This window comes from Astatotilapia calliptera, chromosome 7 (genome assembly GCF_900246225.1).
Source record: "Astatotilapia calliptera chromosome 7, fAstCal1.2, whole genome shotgun sequence".
Classification (NCBI taxonomy): domain Eukaryota; kingdom Metazoa; phylum Chordata; class Actinopteri; order Cichliformes; family Cichlidae; genus Astatotilapia; species Astatotilapia calliptera.
The window spans coordinates 16,483,182-16,503,015 of NC_039308.1; the positions used below are offsets into that span (position 1 = coordinate 16,483,182).

Consider the following 19,834-nt stretch of genomic DNA (forward strand, 5'->3'; position numbering starts at 1 on the left):
GCTGACTTATAAAGGGGGAAAAGTACTTGTTTATGGAAAGTGGAGAGGTTAATTGGGAATTTCTGAATAATGTAGCTCCAAATGAAGATATGAGATTTCTGAGATGCTTTTTGATCCAGTTTATATTTAATAGCAGTTTTAATAACAGCTTATTTAAATAGCTAGAATCAGTCAAATTTAAGACACCATTAGTTGCTAAGAATTACAAATTTATGGATGTAAATTTTTACTTTTTTACCCCCACGGGAAATGATCTAATATTTTATCATTTTAAATGTTTTATATATTTTTTAAATATATATTATTTGTACAGAGAGTGGTGTTTTATAATAATTTATATAAGGTCAAAATTAAGGCGGTTGTAGGCAGTGACTGTAGCATGAGAAGCACAACTGGATCGTCACGTGGTTAACTTCCCGGAAGTGCTTTGCGGGCAACGCAGAACATGACCTGGAAGTAAAGACTGTTCACGTGTTGGTACATCGACGCTTGAATATGTCTTCTAGCTTTGCAGTGAAGCGACCCAATCTTGGGTCTTCTCAGGTATTGTTACTGTTTGACACTTAAAACAAACAAAACCACTGATGCGTGTCTTTATTTACACCCCTTTTCTGTCCTTTGTTCGTGTTTGCAGCCAGTCGAGAAGGTGGACTGGAAGAAAAGGAAAGCGGAAAGTGAGTAAACAGCTAACTAGCTGCATGTAGCTAACAGGTTTTTAGCCACATATTTTTCTTACATAGTCGAAAAGAAACTCATCTGCCGTGACATTGTTTCACAATGCCGTGACCCGGATTCGAACCGGGGTTGCTGCATTTTTTTAGCTGCATCCCTGCCAATACTATACGGCTGTTTTGGACATTAAAACAGAAAAAGAAAGAAAGAAAAAACTTTATTTTTGTGAGAATTAATGTGCATATCCATTTTAAGGTTTGTCATGTATTGACAACATGCTTAATGCAGATTTCTTTATTGATAAAAAAAGCACATAACAATGTAAGTCTGCTCAGCAGTCGAAAACCGGAAGAGGGAGTTTATTAAAACACAATATAAAATGTAGCATGTTCGTCTTAACTATTAATCAAAATACTTTGTTTTACAATATACAATTATAGTGGAAACATATATTCTGTATTTATATATACATTATGGACAAAACTGTTGGGCCATTTATTCAGCACCATTGCCAAAAGTGTAAATAACCAACCCGTTTTTGCAAACATTTGTGAAAGAACAGGATGTTTTAAAGACTTCCTAGCAGAGGTGGGACCAAGTCATTGTTTTGCAAGTCTCAAGTAAGTCTCAAGTCTTTATCCTCAAGTCTCAAGTCAAGTCTCAAGTAATGTCAGGCAAGTCAGAGTCGAGTCTCAAGTCACTGGTGTAAAAGTCCGAGTCAAGTCACAAGTCTGAAACTTTGAATTTCAAGTCCTTTCGAGTCTTTAAAAAAAACAAACGAAAAAATAATGTTGCAGTTATATGCTAAATGTAAATATTAGACCATGTAATTTTAAAATCTGTTTTTCTCAACACATACAAAATAGTGAACTTAGAAAATATACACAAATTGTGAAATTGCACCTCTTTAAAATGCAGCTCAATTAAACCTAGCTCCAAGAATAATTTTCACCGACAGTTCTGAGATAAGCTGCATGTTATTCTTGGATGCGGTTGTAGGACCGGCTTTAAAATCGCATGACAAAAATATCATACACATTAAAAAAAACTGTATCACCAACGTAGCCTGGAAAACATTTGCTAGTTAGATGAAGTCAGCTATCTCATCTTAGCATATTTATATGCATATTTATAATTATACGGTTCTTGGAGTGAGTGCACACACTCATGAAGTTTAGTAACTTCCGGTCACTGCAACAAGCCCAGGTACAGTTTACCGACGGATGGGTGCAGGACCTTGAAATGCACCGTGTAGAACGAAAGACCATCGTACGTATCATAAGTTTACCAGTCTCACAAATTGTCGTCATAAATACACATTCGTTAACCGTTTATTAATATAACCTTTGAGCTCAACGGTAATTAATTAGTAGTGGAAATAATTTCTGGTAGCATCACAGAAATGTAGCAGTGACAACAATATTGTATGCTGTAATCGTACTGGGCAATTAGTGATACAAAAAACCTGTTTTATCCTGTGAATAAAAGTATATGTTTTTGTCAGTGTACCATAATAACAGAAGCGAAACGCAATATTGTGTCAGGACAATTTACTATTTATGCACAATAAATAAAGGAGCATAGCGCGACAATTTCTGTTCAGCGCCAGACTTGCTTGTAACCTATATCACCAATTATGTTAAGAAAAATGACGCATTAACTACAACAGCAGACTGACCTTTGTGTAAATGCTTGGAGCAGACTAACCTGTGAGCTGGAGTGTTCTAGGACGTTATATTTGATCTTTGAATGGCTGCAATCCAGGCCATCCGTCGCCTCTTTGTTACTTCGGAAACATGGCTCGAACAATTTCTCTTCAACGACGTAATCCGATAACAACCGATCTCTTTACCCGTCGGCTTCCCGTGGCTGTCATGCGACCGGCTATTGCAGTTAATAATACAACAGCTTCTTGACATTTTTGTGTTACTTTTTATCACTGTGTGACTGATTTTAATTGAAAGCCTGCGTGCGCTAGTACCGCTTGCCACGAGTTCCCAGAATCCTTTGCGGTTCTACCCGTGAATGACGTCACATTTTCAATCTCCATATAATATGCATGTTAAATTTTATATTTGGGGTAAAATATCAAGTCTTTTCAAGTAAACCGGTTCAAGTCCAATTCAAGTCCCAAGTCATTGGTGTAAAAGTCCAAGTCAAGTCACAAGTCTTAGAACATTTTTTCAAGTCAAGTCTAAAGTCATAAAATTAATGACTCGAGTCTGACTCGAGTCCAAGTCATGTGACTCGAGTCCACACCTCTGCTTCCTAGATCTCTTCCCTCCTAGAGGGTCAGCTGTGAGTGGTGTTATTGCAAAGTGGGAGCATTTAGGAACCACAGCAACTCACTTTTAAAGCTACAGAGTGGGGTCACCAGGTGCTGAGGTGCATACTGTGTAAAACAACACCACTGACCAAGTAACTGTAAAGTTTCAAACCATTAACATCAGCGTAAGCACTGTGCTGGGAGCTTCCATGACCAAGTAGGTCATGTAAATGTAACCTATAGGTGGCCCAGTACTTCTGTCCAGATAATTAAGATTTAGGTATTCACAGTGATTATTTAGAAATGAGCTCTTTTTTTTTTGTAAATGTCAATGATTCTTCCTGAATACCAGTAAAGGAGGCTAAGAAGCAAAGGAAAGAGGCCAAGCTGATCAATCGACTAGAAAAACAGAAACAGCAAGAGGCTGCTGAGAAAGCAGAAACTGAACTGAGCCAGAGCAAAAAAGGTAACAACATTATACCGTTGATTTTTCCTATGTAATAGGTGATGAGTGCTATAATTACTAATCTGTTTTTCTCTCAGGTCGGGCTTACACGGTGAGTCTGGCTCTGCCGGGGTCTATCCTGGATAATGCTCAGTCTCCTGAACTTCGCACGTACCTGGCCGGACAGATCGCCCGCGCCTGCGTTGTTTTCTCTGTTGATGAGATCGTAGTGTTTGATGAACGAGGGGAAGATGTCAAGTACGTTTTCATAGAGTGCCCACTTGCAGATTAAATATGCCTTGACCCACATGACAGCTAATGGAAAGGAGTTTGCTTTTTGTTTGTGTTTCACAGGAGTGTGGAGGGCGAGTTTAGCGGTGTTGGGAAGAGGGGACACGGTTGCATTCAACTTGCCAGAATACTTCAGTATCTAGAATGTCCACAGTAAGTTTGGAGAAAATCAGATCACCATTATTGATTTGATCAGTACATTTTATCTCTTTTGATAGTCCAGCTTTTCTTCTCCATCAGATATCTGCGCAAGGCCTTCTTCCCAAAGCATCAAGATTTACAGTACGCAGGTAACTTAGTAACAAATGGAAGAAAAACAACAACCTGATAAACAGCTGTTCTTGTGATGAGTCTGAAATTTAATACGGTGTGAAATATTTCATGATTTTCATGATCATCAATCAGGAATCTTTTTCTCCCTCTCTCTCTGGTAGGTTTGCTTAACCCTCTAGACAGTCCTCACCACATGAGGATAGACGAGGAATCTGACTACAGGGAAGGCGTCGTGGTCGACAGGCCTACCAAACACAATAAAGGGTCGTTTGTCGACTGTGGAATGAGAAAGGTGAGCTATTCTGCACTGGGAGCACAGCTGTTGTTAGTGTACTCTTTATTTATTGGTAATTATCTAAGAATATAAACTGAACGATGTTCACTTTCCTGGTCCCACAGGAAGTTCAGATTGATAAGCAGCTGCAGCCTGGACTACGAGTCACAGTACGGCTCAGCAAGACACAAAATCCAGGTACTTTTCTTCACCAGAATCTCAAGGTTCTTTTTTATTTTTTTTTAGCACATCAGTTAAGTTTGGGTCCATCTATCTGTGAAACTGTCTGCAGAAGGCAAAGCATATAAAGGTGTTGTCGTGGCTCCTCACGTGCCCAGGACTGAAGGTGGTTATTATTGGGGCTACAGTGTTCGTCTGGCATCTTGTCTCAGTAGGTTTCCCATTTAACTCTCAACATTGTGCTTTGCATTCATTTGCAGTCTGTGTCAACGACTACTGCCAACCACTGCTTTATCCACACTCTTGTCTATTTCCCGTTCCTGCAGGTGCAGTTTTTACTGAAAGCCCCTTTAAAGGAGGATATGATTTGACTATTGGTACATCAGAAAGAGGCAGCAATGCGGACCAGGCATCACTGACGCCATTCAAGTAAGTTGCTTGAAGCGGCCTTTAACCGTTAGCGTGCAAACTTAACATTCAGAATATGTTAAATTTGGTAAGCATTAGGGCGGTAGAACAAGTGTCTCTGAATACATCCTCTCGGAGGTTGTTTTATTTATTTATTTTTTAACTGTGCAGACATCTCTTGGTCGTTTTTGGAGGTCTTCAGGGATTGGAGGCCAGTTTAGATGCCGACCAAAAGCTGGATGTAACTGACCCCAGTGTTTTATTTGACCTTTACCTCAACACTTGCCCCGGTCAGGGCAGCAGGACCATTCGTACCGAGGTGAGACCAGTTATTCAAAATTTGTTTGAAAAGCATTTTTCAAATTATAAACCATAATAAACACTTTTGCAGCTTGACTGTGTTTTTATTTGTTTCCTTCTTCCTGTCACCAGGAGGCCATCTTAATTTCCATGGCGGCCCTGCGGCCGAAGATCACCAGCAGTAGTGCTTCATTAGAGAGTTGAGGATACAATAACACAAAAATGTTTTAATGTCCAGATCTGGAGCATTTAGCATTGCCTTCTGTAAGAATATTTCACCCAATTTTTGCATTGAATGCAGTCAGCAATAGATCTGCTAATGTTGTCTGATGTTTATTATCCCCGTTGCTTCAAGAAATTGCACATATTGAACCATAAATACTATTCAGATGCATGAACTGGTGTGTTTTGTGTCAGCAGTACAAATCTATTTCATGAAAAACAGTGCAGAGACCATCATGGACAAACAAATGGGAACAAACTGTTTATTAACAGATTTTGAACTTTCAACTGTATTTTCATAGATTTTAAAGGGTTTCCTAATGATATAGACCTCCAACATTGCAATTCACACTACTCCTAAATAATTAAGTAACAGACAACCAATAGTTATTAAACCATAGTGAAAAACCTCTCTATATAGAATTTTGTATTTATTTACAGTGGGTCCACTGGGGGAGATTTTTTTTAGGCAGTGAACTAGCAGGCCCATTTCTGTAATTTACCACATTTATGTGCTGACAGATTTGTGGTTTTTACTACAGAAAAATTTGTTTTTATTGTGTAGTAAAGAAAATGACATTTTCTTTTTAAACTTGCACAAATTTCAATATTAAATGGGATTAAATGTGTCTTTAAAACATGTTGTTTAAACATCTTTCGCTGGTTCGACATACTTGATATCAAAGCAGGCTATATACACCCAACAATGTAAACTGAGCGTGATGTTCCTGTAGTAAAATATTTCTACTTACAAGTTTATTATAACAGTTTTAAAAAATGGGACCTGAATGAAACTGAAAGTTGACTTTATCTGGTCCAGGCCAAAGATCGAAAAACGTATCCATACCACGACTGCGATGCATACTGTGGATGAATTGAACTAAAGCTGCATGTAGCGTGACATTGAGTTAAAAAGGTTTAAATGCCACACAATTAGTGGGTCCACTGGGGGTGGACACAATTCCGGGGGCAGGGTTAGTTCAGTAGGTAGAGTGGTCACCCCATGATTGAAAGTTGGAGGTTCGAATCCACTGAACGGCTATCCTGAGGTACTCCTGAGCAAGGTACAAATGACTATAACGGACCTCCATCGCCTCCAAAAGAACAGTGTTATGGATAGGCGTAGCTTTGGGTCACGTGGTGTCTGTAATAGTGATTGCTATATCACCTGTTCACGGCCCGAGGGAAATTTTGTGAATGAGTGGGTGATGGGGGAAGTCGACTTTTGCTGACCGCTCAAGCTTGGAATGTTTTTGATCACTGTTTTTCTACGGATTTTAAGGATTTGATAACAAATAAAGGAGTTTTAACTTGGAACTTTGACTAACGTTTTAAACAGCGGGCGCGTCAACATTATTCCCCTATTCAGCTGCTCGGCGACTCAAAGGCTTGAAAGTCGCCAACATTTGTCAGCAAAAAGTGCGACGGCAATGGACCGTCCCGCAATCAGCGCTGAATAAACGCCGATGCGAGCCCACACACCGCCGCCACTACACCCGTAAAAGCGGCTAGACCGACAGATAAGGAGAAGACGACGGTGGTATGTAAACTGTGTTTTTGTGCTGCGTATTGTTTGTTTGAACGCAGTTTGGATTCTGACCATACGAAGATGTTTTTGTGACACGCCCACCGCTACGTTTGTAAATGACCCAGATTATTTGTTTATTTGATATTTTTCAAATAGTTAAATCCCTGAACGAATTATACCTTATAATATAGATTAAACTCTTATTTTGAAATTCGTAACGGGCAACTTCCGGGAAGGAAGATCGTACCGCAACTGCTTGCCGCAGAAAGGATTAAATGAGAAGGTTATCGTTTTCCATCCATCTTAAAATTAGCATCTAGCTGGAAGGCGAACAGGTATGTTTGTGTGTTGTACTTGTTGTTTACATTTCGGACAATTTGTAAATGTATTACTTGATTGTTAATAAGTTTATGAGCGATCTAGCAGGCTGATGCTAGCACCTCCTGTGCCTTTTCTGTGAATTGATTAGCATAACAGAAACGTGGTTATATCAAGTGAATGTTTATTTGTTTTATGTTATGATTACAGCTCTTACGATGTGTCTATGGCAATTTGTGAATAAATGGGTTGGAATACCCCACCATGGTCCATCCGTAATGATCATTGAGTGCATCGTCTGAATAAAGTCCGGCTGGAATGCTACAGTAAGAGCTGATCCCCCGCATCATCCTGCTGCCATCCTGCACCACGGAACCACGAGGACGAGTCACGGAGCTGTGTTGCTATTCGTCTGGGATTGACAAGACATTTCACGGAGCAACTCAGTGCCATTCTATGGGTCTTCTAGACAGAGACTTTATAATCATCATGCAGCTGGCTTAATGGTTTGATGTGACGGTCAGAAAAGGTATGGAACATTTCATTCTAATCGACAAGGAAAGGACATTCATTCTCATCAGTGGTGGTTAAAGGGAGAGAGAAGGTCGTCAACTACTGTGGACATCTGCTGCATTAAGACACAACGGACATGAAGTAATAACAAGTGAAGTAATTTTGTTTATTGGTATTTACCACCACTACTGTATATCATTATCATTCTTTCTACTGACCCAAAAGGGGGTGAAAGAGGGGCATTTAGTTCAATTTGTAACTGTACAATAGTAATGGTGTATTGATCTGTGTTTAGCATAAGAGGTTTACTTTACCACATCAGTTTGCAACAGCTAGCAGGTTGCATTCATTATTTTATACATTTCTTCTCAATGTTGTGTTGGTTATCCGCTTCTACTTCAACTTGGTTTAAAGTGCAAAGATTCTCCTCCCTTCTGTTAATGCAGCCTGTAAGTTATAGTAACCACAAGCAGCTCATTAACTAAAGCCTGCAAATTAGATAAGTAAATAACATAAACATGAAGGAAATGGAGACTCCCTCCTCACAAACAGAACTAGAGCATCAGATAGTCGACCTGCAGAATAAAATCAAAGGGCTTAAGGCGTCTCTTGAAGACACATCAGAAACTACGGAAATAGAACTTTTGGAGAAGGAAATTCAACGCAGAGAAGAAACGTTGAACAACTTACAAGGTGAGCTTAAGGAAGGCCTCCGACGTTCCACTCGAACAAAATTCCCAACTCCAAAGGCGCTCGAAATGCAACAGGAGGAAGCAAGAAAAAGGGAAAGAAAGTTCATCTCAACGTACGAAAGATGGAAGATTCGAGCCCGAGAGTCAAGAGAGCAGCTCAAGTCAGACATTAGTAAAGGCGAGCTGGCATCTTTGATGGATTCTTTGGAGAAAGAGAAAGAAACTGTGTTAAACACTTACCTTGAAATACGAAGTCACATTACACCTTCTCCAGAATTAAGACGTCACGTTGACAGTTGTGAGGCAGTTACAGCCGAAATTATGAAAGTTACCTACGAGAGAATGTCAGATCTCGATGGTGATTATGATGCAGAACAAGTACATTGCCGTCTCAGGGAGCTGCTTAAGAACAGCTACGCACGCTCCATCTATGGATCCACTGCATCTAGAGTGACAAAGTCAATCCGTAGTCACAAAGGCACTACTCTAACACTCAAACAGGCGGATGCAGCAGCAGAGCTAGCTGCTAAGGAAGTCGAATTTGAAGGGTTGCTGGAAGAAGAGAGACAAATGGAGAAGATAGAGGAACAGCACAGAAAAATGGAAGTAGAAAAGCGCAGACTTGAACGCCTCCAAGCAGAAAAGAATTTGAGGGCCGCTCGGGCCAAACTGCAAGTCTACAGCCAGGTAGCCTCGCAGGAAGGCAGTCTCCATTCCTCTAATAGTTCAGTGGGAAACCATCATGTTCCCCCTGCTATCAACCCTCCAACTCCCACCGTCACAGCATCGCCACCCGACCTAAACGTGTCATCCCTTGCCCAAGCCCTACAAGACAGTATGGCTCTAAATAGACTTCCAGTTCCAGAGCCGTCTGTATTTAGTGGGGACCCCATTCAGTTCATCGAGTGGAAAACTTCATTCATGTCACTTATTGACAAAAAGGCCATCTCCCCAGCAGACAAACTTTATTACTTGAGGAAGTATGTAGGCGGCCCAGCTCGTAAAACATTAGAAGGAACTTTCTATAGGAATGACAGCGACGCTTATAAGGATGCGTGGAACAAACTGGATAACAGATATGGCCAAACCTTTATTATACAGAAAGCCTTCAGAGATAAGCTCACAGATTGGCCAAAGATCCAACCAAGAGATGCAGAAGGATTAAGAGACTTCTCAGATTTCTTAAACGCTTGCCAAGATGCAATGACACATGTGAAGAGCCTCGAAATACTGAACGACTGTGAAGAGAATAAGAAGCTAATCCTTAAACTACCAGAGTGGATAGCATCTCACTGGAACAGGAAGGTTACTGAAGCCTTAAAGGGCAATAAGGAATTCCCCAGTTTTAAGGACTTCGCCGCATTTATGGCGACAGAGGCAGAGATTGCTTGCAATCCAATCACCTCAGCTTATGCCCTCCGCAGCTCTGAGTCGAGCACTGCAAAACAAGGCAGCAGAGACCCTAAGAGGAACAAGGCAAGCGTTCTAAACACACAGACTGAGGCTGACACTGAGAGGCTCAAGCCAGTTAAAGGAAAGGAAAGGTCTCCTTGTGCCTTCTGTCAAAATAATCAACACAGACTACATGGATGTCCCAAGTTTATTGCTAAAACTCTGGAGGAGCGTCGAGATTTTGTCAGAGAACATAAGCTCTGCTATGGCTGCACCAAACCTGGACATAGTGCAAAAGACTGTCGACATCGACACTCATGCAACACGTGCAAGGGTAAACATCCCACTTGTTTACACGATGACAACTATTTAAAGAAGGAAAGAGTTCTGCCACAGGAAACCACTATCCTGAGCAATGCCGGCCAAACGGAGGCTGCTGCAACTTCAATGTCAGTGATTACCGGACAGCCAACTAACACATCAATGATTGTGCCTGTGTGGGTGTCAAAAAAGGATACAGGAACTGAGAAACTGGTTTACGCCTTGCTGGACACGCAAAGCGACACGACGTTTGTTGACCAGGAACTGAGTGATGTATTAAAGGCAGATTCCTGTCCAGTTAAGCTGAAGTTAACTACGATGATTGGACGCGACGTGATCGTAAAGAGCCAAAGAGTCTCAGGGCTTTGTGTTCGGGGTTATCGCTCTTCCCTCCTCATCGACCTTCCTCCTGCTTATACCAAGGATTGCATACCAGTAAACAGAGCCCATATCCCAACATGCGAGACAGCTAAAAGGTGGAATCATCTCTCCAAGGTCATAGAAGAGATTCCACCTCTACAGGACTGTGAGGTTGGTTTATTGATAGGCTATAACTGCGCACGAGCAATGGCACCAAGAGACGTCATAACGGGAGGAGACGATGAGCCTTATGCAATTCGTACCGACTTAGGATGGAGCATAGTTGGTGGTACGTCGACATGCCCCGACACCTCAAGTACGGCGGGACAGTGCTTCCGAGTTGCAGTCAGGGAGCTCCCACCAGTCACTCCGGCAGATGCCATTCGCATTCTAGAGTCTGACTTTAAGGATGCTAAGGAAGACGGCAAACCAGTGTCTCAGGAGGACATCCTGTTCCTGGACAAACTCAAGAACCACATCGAAAAGAACAGTCTAGGTCACTACGAGATGCCGTTGCCCTTTAAGGAGAGACCTACCTTACCTGACAACAAACAGCTTGCAGTCATACGTCTGAGCCATCTAAAGAGGAAGCTGTTAAAGGATGAAGGGTACAAAGAACAGTATATCAAGTTCATGGAGGAGGTCATAGAAAGGGGTGATGCAGAGGAAGTCCACGATGATGGGAAAGAGGGCGAAAAATGGTACATACCTCATCACGGTGTATTCCACGACAAGAAGCCAGGCAAACTGCGCGTGGTGTTCGACTGCTCTGCCAAGTACAAGGGAACCAGTTTGAATGATCATCTGCTCACTGGTCCTGACCTGATGAACAATCTCAACGGTGTACTTCTTCGCTTCCGGTTGCACTCCACTGCATTGATGTGCGACATAGAGAAAATGTTTCACCAATTTCATGTGAAGAAGTCAGACCAGGATTACCTGCGCTTCCTTTGGTGGAAGAAAGGAGATCTCGGTGCACAGCCCCAAGAATACCGTATGAGGGTGCATATCTTTGGCGCAGCGTCATCGCCTGGCTGTGCAAACTACGGATTGAAGCATTTGGCTACAGAAAATAAAGACCGGTACCCATTAGGCTCTCAGTTCATTCTGAGAAATTTCTATGTCGACGATGGAGTCACAAGTACAGACAGCTCAGAGAAGGCTATCAAGTTAGCAGAAGAAGCCAGAAAACTTTGTGCCCTGGGTGGTCTTAGGCTCCACAAGTTTGTGTCCAATGACAAAGCTGTCCTGGTAAGCATACCAGCAACTGAACGTGCATCAGACATTAAAGACCTCAACCTTGCCTTTGATAACTTACCTTCAGAGAGAGCGTTGGGTATCCAATGGCACGTCGAATCAGACTGCCTGAAGATCAGCACCAACCTTAAGGAACAGCCTGCAACACGTCGAGGCATATTGTCCATTGTTGCATCCCTGTACGATCCCTTGGGTCTCATAGCCCCCTTTTTGCTCATTGGAAAGGAAGTGCTGCAGCAGATGTGCTGCCATGGAACAGGTTGGGATGACCCTCTAACCAACGAACTTCGTCCACGGTGGGAGAAATGGAAAAACGACCTCAACAACTTGGAGAGGATAAATATACCCCGAAGTTATGCCCCGGCAGATTTCGGAAGGGTTATTAAACGTGAGTTACATCACTTCTCCGACGCAAGCACTACTGGCTATGGACAGTGTTCATATCTGAGGCTTAGCAATGAAGAAGGAGACATCCACTGTGCTTTAGTCATGGCCAAATCTCGCGTCGCCCCAACAAAGGTCACCACGATCCCAAGATTAGAGTTGACGGCTGCAGTCATCTCTGTGAAAACCAGCAATGTTTTGAAGGAAGAACTTGGATATGCGGACATTGAAGAGCATTTTTGGACCGATTCCAAGGTTGTACTAGGGTACATCAATAATGAGGCTCGACGTTTTCATACATTCGTAGCCAACCGTATCCAGAAGATACATCTCTACACGGATCAAAGGCAATGGAGATACGTCCCTACTGACCAGAATCCTGCGGATCGTGCTTCTAGAGGTTGTTTTGTCCATGAGCTAATATCATCGGACTGGTTTACCGGCCCTGCATTTCTATGGGAAAAGGGAGTTGACCTCTCAGAAGAGGTGGCTCCGGAACTGTCAGTCGGAGATCCAGAAGTTAAGGAAACACGGACTCTAAACACGGAAACTGTAGAACAAGATTCTCTTACTTATCGGCTGGCAAAGTTCTCATCCTGGACTCGTGCCATCTGTGCAGTGGCTCGCATTCTTCGAAGGATCAACAAGGATAAGTCAATCGGCCTCTCTACAGTGCAGGAAAGAGAAGAAGCCGAGCGCCTCATCATCAAAGATCTGCAGAGACAAACATATTCGGAGGAAGTGCGGCTACTGAAGAAAGGTTGTCAGCTGCCACCTCATAACAAGCTACATCACCTCAACCCCTTCTTGGACAACAATGGTGTGATTAAGGTGGGAGGTCGACTCCGTGATTCAAACCTTCCTCTCTCAGTTAAACACCCTACCATCATTCCAAAGGAACATCATGTTACAAGGATGATCATAGCATACTGTCATGAAGAAGTCAAACATCAAGGCAAGGGGATGACTCTCAGTGCAATTAGGACAAGAGGTTACTGGATACCAGGAATTGGCAGGACGGTTGCATCCTATCTTCGCCGATGTGTAGTTTGTCGGAAGCTTCGGAGACGGACAGAAGAACAGAAAATGGCCGATCTCCCTCCAGAGCGAGTAAATCCATCTCCACCCTTTACCTACTGTGGAATGGATTGCTTTGGACCCTTCTATAGCAAGCAAGGACGTAGTGTGCGAAAACGATATGGTCTCCTTTTCACCTGCTTCTCCTCCAGAGCCATCCATATTGAAATGCTGGAGGATCTATCTACAGACTCATTCATAATTGGACTGCGCTGCTTCATTGCTATACGTGGAGCCGTACGCCAGATCAAATCTGACCAAGGCAGTAACTTCCTAGGAGCCAAGAATGAACTGCAGGAAGCCCTCACGGAATTAGATGGTGATAAACTGACGAACTTCCTTTCTAAGAAGCAGTGTGACTTCATCCTAAATGCTCCTGGATCAAGTCATGTTGGTGGAGTGTGGGAGCGTCAAATTAGAACAGTCAGGAGTGTTCTCAACGCGACCCTTGGACTCTCACCTGGAAACCTACCTGATGCTTCCCTCCGAGCATTCTTCTATGAAGCAATGACGATAGTTAATAGTCGTCCTCTCACTATTGAAAACCTACATGATCCCAACAGTCTTGAGCCACTGACACCAAACCACTTACTTACCCTGAAGCCTACCATGGCCCTTCCTCCCCCCGGCAAGTTCATAAGGGAAGATATGTATGCGAGAAAGAGATGGCGCCACGTACAATATTTGGCCGAGCAGTTCTGGAGCCGTTGGCAGAAAGAGTACTTAGCCAACATTGCCTTTAGACAACGCTGGCACACCCCAAAGAGAAACCTGCAGATCGGGGATATAGTCATAATGAAGGATGAAGACTTGCCCAGAAATGAATGGAGGTTGGGAAGAGTCGTAGAGACTACAATGGACAGAGATGGACTGGTTAGGAGAGTGAAGCTCTGTCTAGGTGACAGGAAACTTGGCAAAAATGGTGAACGTCTTACTAAGCGGTCAGTGCTCGAACGGCCAGTTCAAAAACTAGTCTTATTGTTGGAAGGTGACTAGTCCATTCCTTGCATACTATGCTTCTGTTGTTTGGTCATTATTTGTATTATGAAATCATTGTGTTCTTTCTTCCTATGTTTATGGAGTTATGTTTTTGAACACTAATGATTTGGTGGGAGTGTAAATGACCCAGATTATTTGTTTATTTGATATTTTTCAAATAGTTAAATCCCTGAACGAATTATACCTTATAATATAGATTAAACTCTTATTTTGAAATTCGTAACGGGCAACTTCCGGGAAGGAAGATCGTACCGCAACTGCTTGCCGCAGAAAGGATTAAATGAGAAGGTTATCGTTTTCCATCCATCTTAAAATTAGCATCTAGCTGGAAGGCGAACAGGTATGTTTGTGTGTTGTACTTGTTGTTTACATTTCGGACAATTTGTAAATGTATTACTTGATTGTTAATAAGTTTATGAGCGATCTAGCAGGCTGATGCTAGCACCTCCTGTGCCTTTTCTGTGAATTGATTAGCATAACAGAAACGTGGTTATATCAAGTGAATGTTTATTTGTTTTATGTTATGATTACAGCTCTTACGATGTGTCTATGGCAATTTGTGAATAAATGGGTTGGAATACCCCACCATGGTCCATCCGTAATGATCATTGAGTGCATCGTCTGAATAAAGTCCGGCTGGAATGCTACAACGTTTGCTGTTGGATTTGGTGTGTGTGAGTTGTGGCTCTGCAGGCGTTCAACTGAGTTTGAAGGAATTGCTGTTGCCTTTGTTTTGGATTTTGGCATGCTGCTTATGTTGAATGCTTAAAATGAGTGGATCACAGGCTGCATCTGTTGTTGGAAAAACTGAAAAGGATAAAAGAATAACTTCCCTCACTGAGAAAGCTCTTGCAAACAAAATTGAAACCATCCAAACAGATCGGAAAAGGCATGTAAACAAAATGAAAAGTGTTATTATGTCTCTTAAAGAGCTAATGAAAGATGATAAAAATCATTCACAAGTCAAAAAACAGTTTGATGAGTTAACACACCTGTTTAAGGATGCCAGTGCATTGCATGAATCTTTACTTTCTCTAATCTCATTTGATGAGAAAGATAAACAAAATACATGGTTCTCAAGCATCTCTAAATACAATAAAGGGTTTATGGAGGATGTTAACATATGGCTTTCTGAAACTGATAAACATTCAGGGAGGCCATCATCTGACAAGGCACAGTCACAGGAAACTTCCCTGGGAGGAGAAGTGGAGGTTCGAGAGCACACTGGAAAAGAACCACAATTATCTCTTAATCCTCAGAATGATGTTAATGATGACGTGTTGCCATCCGACAGTGTGTCAAATCAAGGCAGTAGGTCAAGCTCAAGAGTATCATCTACTTCATCTGCATGTCTCAGGGCAGAAGCTGAAATGGCCGCCTTGCTTGCACGTCAACATATGCTGAAAGAAAAACACTCTCTTGAAGAACAAGAGGAACAATGGAGGAGAAAGAAAGAACAACTTCAGCTTGAAGCAGATATAGCTGCAACTGTTGCAAAGGTGAACGTGCTGAGAACTGGATCCGCTATGCGGAGCGTCGCTTCACGGAAATCTAATGGAATGGAATCATATTTTAAAACAAAGGGAAACAGCCTTGAAATTCTTAATGCGGATGCAGAGACTTTTGTTCCTCAGACGCTTACAAAAGGAAATGCAATCACTGGGAATGCAGAGTGCAAAACAGTGCAACAGAATATCAAAAGGGAAAGGCCTGCACCAGCTTTTATGGGGCCTTCTGATGCTTTTGGATCAATTCCACCTTTGCCTAAGCTACAAGCTGCTCTTCCAGTAGCCAATGAAAATCTGTTGTCCATTATGGAAAAACAAAATGAATTAACTTGTATGTTGGTCCATCAGCAAAGTCTTTCTTCACTGCCCAAAAGGGAGATTCAAACCTTTGATGGTGACCCTTTACATTTTCAGGCCTTTATGCGCTCGTTTGAACAGGTCATAGAAGCAAAGACTGGCGATGCTGGTGACTGCCTGCATTATCTTGCACAGTACACCAAGGGGCAGCCCAATGAACTTGTTAAAAGCTGCCAACATATGTCTGGAAGTGCTGGATATGTAAAGGCAAAGACTCTGCTGTATGAGCACTTTGGGAATGGACATGTGATTGCATCTGCCTATTTGAACAAAGTTCACTCATGGCCACTGATTAGATCGGAAGATGGAAAAGCTCTTCAGGCATATTGTTTGTTCTTACGTGGATGCTGCAATGCAATGGAAGAGATTAATGATCTCTCTGAATTAAATACACCTGCCAATATGCTTGCTGTGATTAGAAGACTGCCATATAAGTTAAAAGACAAATGGCGAACAGTAGCATATGACATTCAGGAGAGGCAACATCGCAGAGCCGCATTCATTGACATTGTTTCCTTCCTTGAGCGTCAAGTTAAAATTGTAACAGATCCCATCTTTGGAAATCTATGTGACGTTCCAGCAACACATCTAGCAGCCAAGGGCAGCAATGGAGGGAAATGTTCTCCACATCTAAAAGCTAAAGGAAGTAGCTTCGCCACAACAGTCTCTGACGTCGAGAGACAGAATCAGATAGAGGCTCAAGATCGTCACAGCACTGTGAAGGCTTGTTTTTTCTGCAAAGGCGGACACACACTGGAGTCATGTGCTCTGCTTGATAGGAAACCTCATGATGAGAAGATTTCTTTTCTTAAAAAGAACCGCATTTGTTTTGGCTGTTTGTGTACTGGGCACATAAGCAAAGAATGCAGAAAACGCCTTTCATGTAAAATCTGTGGCCTCCGACATGCAAGTATACTCCATATCCACCACAAAGAGAAGAATGAAGTCAAACCTAATAATGAGGCAGATAACATTCCTGTTACGATCCAGACTAGTGGTCTTACTGGGGCTGGTGAACAGGACTGTAAGCTTGCCATTGTGCCAGTTAAAGTAAAATCAAAGAGAGGTCAAAGAATAGTGGAAACGTATGCCTTTCTGGACCATGGGAGTTCAGCATCCTTTTGTACAGTGGGTCTTATGGACAAGCTGAATATTGCTGGGAGGAAGACAAAGATTCTCCTGCGCACCATGGGACAGGAGAAAGTGGTGGACAGTTTCATTGTACCTGAACTTGAAGTTGCTGGATTGGACAGTGACATGTACTGTGATATGCCTAACCTCTTCACTCAGCATAAAATGCCTGTAGATACTGGTAACATCCCAAATCAACAGGACCTGGATGACTGGCCACATTTGAAGCACGTTCATTTGCCAGAAATTAAGGCCAATGTTGAGCTTTTGATTGGCATGAATATGCCCAGAGCTCTAGAACCTTTGGAGGTCATCCGGAGTGTAGGTGATGGACCCTTTGCCATTAGGACTGTGCTCGGCTGGACTGTGAATGGGCCACTTAATCGAGAATGCTGTGGAAGGCCAGGATGTTTGGCAACAGTTACCGCCAACAGAGTTTCTGCTGTCACACTGGACAAGCTATGGAAACAGCAGTTCAAGATGGATTTTCCTGAGAGCAGCAATGATGAACAGATGGGGCTGTCAAAGGAAGACTTGAAGTTCCTGGAATTGGCCAGCAAGACGGTGACTTTGGGGGATTGGCACTACAGCATTGCCCTGCCACTAAAAGACCGAGACATAAGAATGCCTGACAACCGTGCAATTGAGCAACGAGCCTTAGGTTTGAAGAAAAGGTTCATCAGAGATAAAGACTTTCACAAAGACTACACTGCCTTCATGACAGATCTTATATCTAGAGGATATGCAAAGAGAGTCCCAGTCACAGAATTAGAGCGCCAGAAATGGGGAAGGATTAAACGCAACTTCGTTCCCGGAGATGTGGTCCTTATAGTGGATGATTCTGCACCTCGTGGTTCCTGGATCATTGGGAGAGTCACCGGAGCTGCACCAGATGAAAAGGGGCTTGTGCGTCAGGTCTGGATTAAGACCCCAACCAGCCATGTGTGCAGACCCATCACAAAGATATGCCTTCTTCAGGAGACTTCTGACCCATGATTATGACATTTTGACACAGTGTGACATAACTAACTTTGAATTGACTTTAATGTTATGAGATGTACATTACAGACTGACTATATTTAGGCTAAGTGCTGGTAACCTCTGGCCTATGACTGACTGACCATGTGCAGACAGAAGAGAAGACATGAGAAAATAACTTTGGTGGACTTTTTGAGTATGTTATGTTGTCTCACTGGGTGTCTGTGATATGATGAAGTGTGTGTTGTGAGTTGTGGTGTTGGATGTGTAATTATTACTGTAAAAATGTAATAATTAGGGGCCGGAATGTTATGGATAGGCGTAGCTTTGGGTCACGTGGTGTCTGTAATAGTGATTGCTATATCACCTGTTCACGGCCCGAGGGAAATTTTGTGAATGAGTGGGTGATGGGGGAAGTCGACTTTTGCTGACCGCTCAAGCTTGGAATGTTTTTGATCACTGTTTTTCTACGGATTTTAAGGATTTGATAACAAATAAAGGAGTTTTAACTTGGAACTTTGACTAACGTTTTAAACAGCGGGCGCGTCAACATTATTCCCCTATTCAGCTGCTCGGTGACTCAAAGGCTTGAAAGTCGCCAACAAGAAGAATAAGAAAAGACATTTTGTCAACACACTTGATACTCACCGGTCACATCCTGTCTCTCTTAGGAAAAGATCATCAAATGTGAGCATCTTGCTCGGGGTGACAGTAAATTAGGAGATGTCTCTGTAGGTCATGTTGACTCTCGATCCATAAAAGGCTGCTTTGGGATCTTTTCTTATCGTGTACGGAGGTCCCCAGAAGATGATCACAGAGCGGCTGTCTGTACGCCGTAGGAACTCATTGGGGTTTCACAACACACAGGACACACTGGAGTGGCTCCCGACATCAGATTCAGTTCAACTTTTTTTAACCTGAGAAATGGCAAAAGAAAATTTAGAGTCAGAAAACATCTGAATGAATATTAAAAGTTCATATTCTTTTAATCACCAAATCACTGAAATGTGTGAGAATCCACTACAGAAAGATCAATGCTGTAGGTAGTGATGGCCCTCTTGAAGCTGATGCTCCGGTGCGTGTGTCAAAAAAATCAACACACTGCTAGAAGCACTGTGTCGAAGCTTGATTCGTTTGGCCAGAGTCACGAGATCAGTGATGTCCGAAGCTTCATTTAGAACCCAAGTGCTTCGGTTTATAAGGAAGTGAATCATTCGCGGGATTTGTGGAGTGTTTTGATGGTGGCAGATAGCAAACCACTGATATTTCTACTGAGAGATTTGGAGCCAGCGAGGACTAGAGGAGTTTCTGTCGTGTGGGAGTATATTGAGTTGATTTTGGTCAATCAGGTGGGTTTTCCAGCTTTGTGTTCTTGTTGTTTGCCTTTGTTTTGTGAGTGTTTATTTTATCTGGAAACGGGGAAAACTTAAAATGACTCTTTACATTTAATGTTATAAAAAGATATATTTTATTTTTTAAATAATCTTAAACTGTTAGTTTGCAAAATGTGCAGCAATTTAATTGATTTATTCTCTAGCTGATAGTTTGTGGGGCCCAGGTAGACTATATAACTACCAGTTTTTATGCACTCCAGGCTCTTCTGTTCCATGTGAAGGGATTTTCCTTAAGGCAGGAGAAATTATCTCCACGAAAAGGAACAGGTTTGGCCATGGCAGAGTGGAACAAAA

At 42.3% G+C, this 19,834-nt stretch overlaps 2 protein-coding genes across 4 annotated transcripts; both read left to right on the top strand.

The window, feature by feature from the left end:
- Positions 1 to 384: 384 nt before the first annotated feature.
- spout1 (SPOUT domain containing methyltransferase 1) lies at positions 385 to 5,503 on the top strand. Its single transcript, XM_026173369.1, has 12 exons — positions 385 to 543; positions 635 to 674; positions 3,291 to 3,404; positions 3,482 to 3,641; positions 3,738 to 3,827; positions 3,915 to 3,964; positions 4,109 to 4,239; positions 4,347 to 4,419; positions 4,514 to 4,612; positions 4,728 to 4,830; positions 4,981 to 5,128; positions 5,242 to 5,503. Exons 1-12 carry the CDS (start codon positions 496 to 498, stop codon positions 5,311 to 5,313), a joined length of 1,128 nt encoding a protein of 375 aa, XP_026029154.1. The 5' UTR covers positions 385 to 495; the 3' UTR covers positions 5,314 to 5,503.
- Positions 5,504 to 5,583: 80 nt separating this feature from the next.
- On the top strand, positions 5,584 to 18,662 carry LOC113025516 (uncharacterized). Of its 3 annotated transcripts, none has more exons than XR_003272807.1 (2): positions 5,584 to 14,512; positions 14,706 to 18,662. XR_003272807.1 is itself a non-coding variant. In XM_026173351.1 (2 exons), exon 2 carries the CDS (start codon positions 8,209 to 8,211, stop codon positions 14,167 to 14,169), a length of 5,961 nt encoding a protein of 1,986 aa, XP_026029136.1. In that variant the 5' UTR covers positions 5,584 to 7,194; positions 7,388 to 8,208; the 3' UTR covers positions 14,170 to 14,762. The 3 variants fall into 3 exon arrangements, 2 of the variants coding, with proteins under 2 accessions (XP_026029136.1, XP_026029137.1); XM_026173351.1 differs by having other exon boundaries at positions 5,584 to 7,194; positions 7,388 to 14,762; XM_026173352.1 differs by having other exon boundaries at positions 5,584 to 6,871; positions 7,388 to 14,762.
- Positions 18,663 to 19,834: the final 1,172 nt, after the last annotated feature.